The 2,413-nt window shown below is 44.3% G+C and overlaps 1 protein-coding gene across 1 annotated transcript in view; it reads right to left on the bottom strand.

Annotated features, from left to right (window-relative positions):
• The window catches only part of LOC106811940 (sodium-dependent multivitamin transporter-like), a 6,820-nt gene that overhangs the window by 3,262 nt on the left and 1,145 nt on the right, over positions 1 to 2,413 (bottom strand). Inside the window, exon 2 of the mRNA XM_014815683.1 lies at positions 853 to 1,236. Within this exon, the coding sequence (XP_014671169.1) occupies positions 853 to 1,236 (384 nt within the window). The remainder of the gene's footprint in view (positions 1 to 852; positions 1,237 to 2,413) is intronic.

Consider the following 2,413-nt stretch of genomic DNA (forward strand, 5'->3'; position numbering starts at 1 on the left):
CAACTCGTTATTTATACCCGGTACAAACTGCAAATTTGATCCTACATCAAACTAGTCCGGGTTAGGCGCGCGCTAAATGTTTGCAGTGTGTACACTCTATACCGGGCTAAATACACGCTAGTCCGGTCTAAATTAGCCCCGTGAATGGAGGTGGCCGCTGCGAAGCGTTCTAAGCTATCCCGTATTAAGTTAGCCCGCGCTGAGTTGTGTGTTTGCTCAATTGTGTGTTTGCTCAATCCGGGGCCAGGCACGAGATAAATTACGCTATACGCATGCGCATAGCCTAATGTGGATCACAGAAAAACATAGTAGCGTGTGAAGTTGTGTCTGCAAATTTTGTTTTTGATCTTCGCTTCACTAGAATCTAATTACAACTTAAGAAGAATCTATCCAGAATGTATGGTAAGGCAGTCGTAGGGATGTGCATGTTTGCACTTTCATTGCTGATAAAATGGCTCAATTGAATTATATTCGGATACACAGATTCGATTATACGCCGGTTGCAACTTCTGCTGCCTATTCAATTACCTGTTAATATTCTTCCTCTTCTTCTATTCTTCTATTTCTTGCTATTACAATAATGCTGTATAAATCCTAATAATTTGATCAGGGGTACTGTTGTCATTGCTTTCTGCTAAGTGACGTAACAAGCTGCTAAACTGAACATGCGCAATCAAGCCGTGCTAACTTAGCCCGGTTGAGCCCGGTTGTGTAATTATGTACGCTGCGATTTAGCGCGCGCCTGGCTCGGGCCTGGCCCGAACTAGTTTGACGTAGGATCACGTTTTGCAGTCTGTTCGGAGTATTAACTTCCGCTATTTAATTAGAACGATATCATCACAACTTGCTCACCTCGTAAGCGCTCGTCACTTCCAACCCATGAAAGATAGGAATGAAGATGTTTGCGGCCACCGGGAAGGCAATGATGACACAGAACGTGAAGAAGCAAAACTGTGTGCCGTAGTAATACATCTCAGCAGGTTGGCCGAGCAGTGAGATGGCCGACAGAAAGCTGGCGACCATGGACAGCGCGACCGGTATGACTCCCATGTTCTTGCCGCCCATCAGGAACTCGTCTGTCGTCGTCTGCTTGGAGCCGATGCATCCGTGGTAGACGCCGATAGCAGCCGACAGCAAGAGCGACAGCGCAAATACGATGTAGTCAATGTAGGAGAACGTTGCCGCCGTCGGCGTCGCCATTTTGTTGGCGTTCCTGTCGTCGTCAAAAGTCAGGTTCTGTTCGACATGAAAACAGCACGGGATTTGAATAGGGTATCTGTTGAAATCATATTGTATTTATACGTATAACACATTAATTAAATGTTTCATGGATTCGTACATCGATGGCCTGATACATGGCTTGACAATTACACATATTATTCAAAAGACAGTGTGTAGCCCTGTGAGTCCGGGCATCGAACAAGCGTACCAGCGCACTTACTTGCTCTGACGAGATTTAATGGGATTGCTTGTGTTCATTCGTTTCCTTCGGTTGGTTTTGCGTGTTCGCTGCGTCTACCTGCTGTCCTGGTTCCTTGATGACCAGCTGTTCTTATACAGGAATGCGCGCCTGGTTCGACACTGCTACCTCACCAACATGGGGCGCGACTGGATTTATGTTGCTTCATGTAGTAGGCTCTTTGGCCATAATGCTAGCTGCTTATCTCGAGTTGTGGCTGAGACAAGCAGCGACAACGCTCGTGCAAATTTACGACTGCAGCCAAAAACGGTGTTAGGAGCGGCTACTTATTTATTCATGGAAAAAACCCATTTTATAATCACTGTGTTTACGGGGCAAGTAAAAAAAACACGTTTTACACGCTATCGGTGGGGTAGGTTGGCGCGATCGCAAAGCGGTTATGCCACCCCATTAGCCATATTTATGTTACAGCATTTTCTGCAAGCAGCTATGACGAAGCGCATTGCTATCACTATAATCGTCATAGAATCGTAAATTATATGAGGAAAATAGTGACAGCTGTATAGACGGCGTATTTGACATGAGTAGTTTGAAATCTCAATGGTTCGTTATTATGAGGGTTGGACACTAAAGTAATAAAGGGTATACACATATATATTCATCATCGGGGGGTGAATCAGGACGGATACAATTTCATGATCTGTCATTATTCACCGCTGATATATTCATACGCTAACAATATCAAGACCGGACTACTGCTTTCTATATATATCTCTATACTAACTGGATAGCGCTTAGCCTATCCACGGTAAACAAGAAAGAGACGCCACACCGCGCCACTGCCGCCATCTTCCAACAACTCCCAAAAAATGAACTCTGCCGGTGTGTGCCCGATGACATTTCAAATAAAAAATTAGGAAATGCGACTTATTCTATTATTCGCATTAGCATGGAACCAAACTTTGATAAATACTTGAGAGAATATATAAATAT

Source organism: Priapulus caudatus, unplaced genomic scaffold (assembly GCF_000485595.1).
Source record: "Priapulus caudatus unplaced genomic scaffold, Priapulus_caudatus-5.0.1 Scaffold593, whole genome shotgun sequence".
NCBI lineage: Eukaryota > Metazoa > Priapulida > Priapulimorpha > Priapulimorphida > Priapulidae > Priapulus > Priapulus caudatus.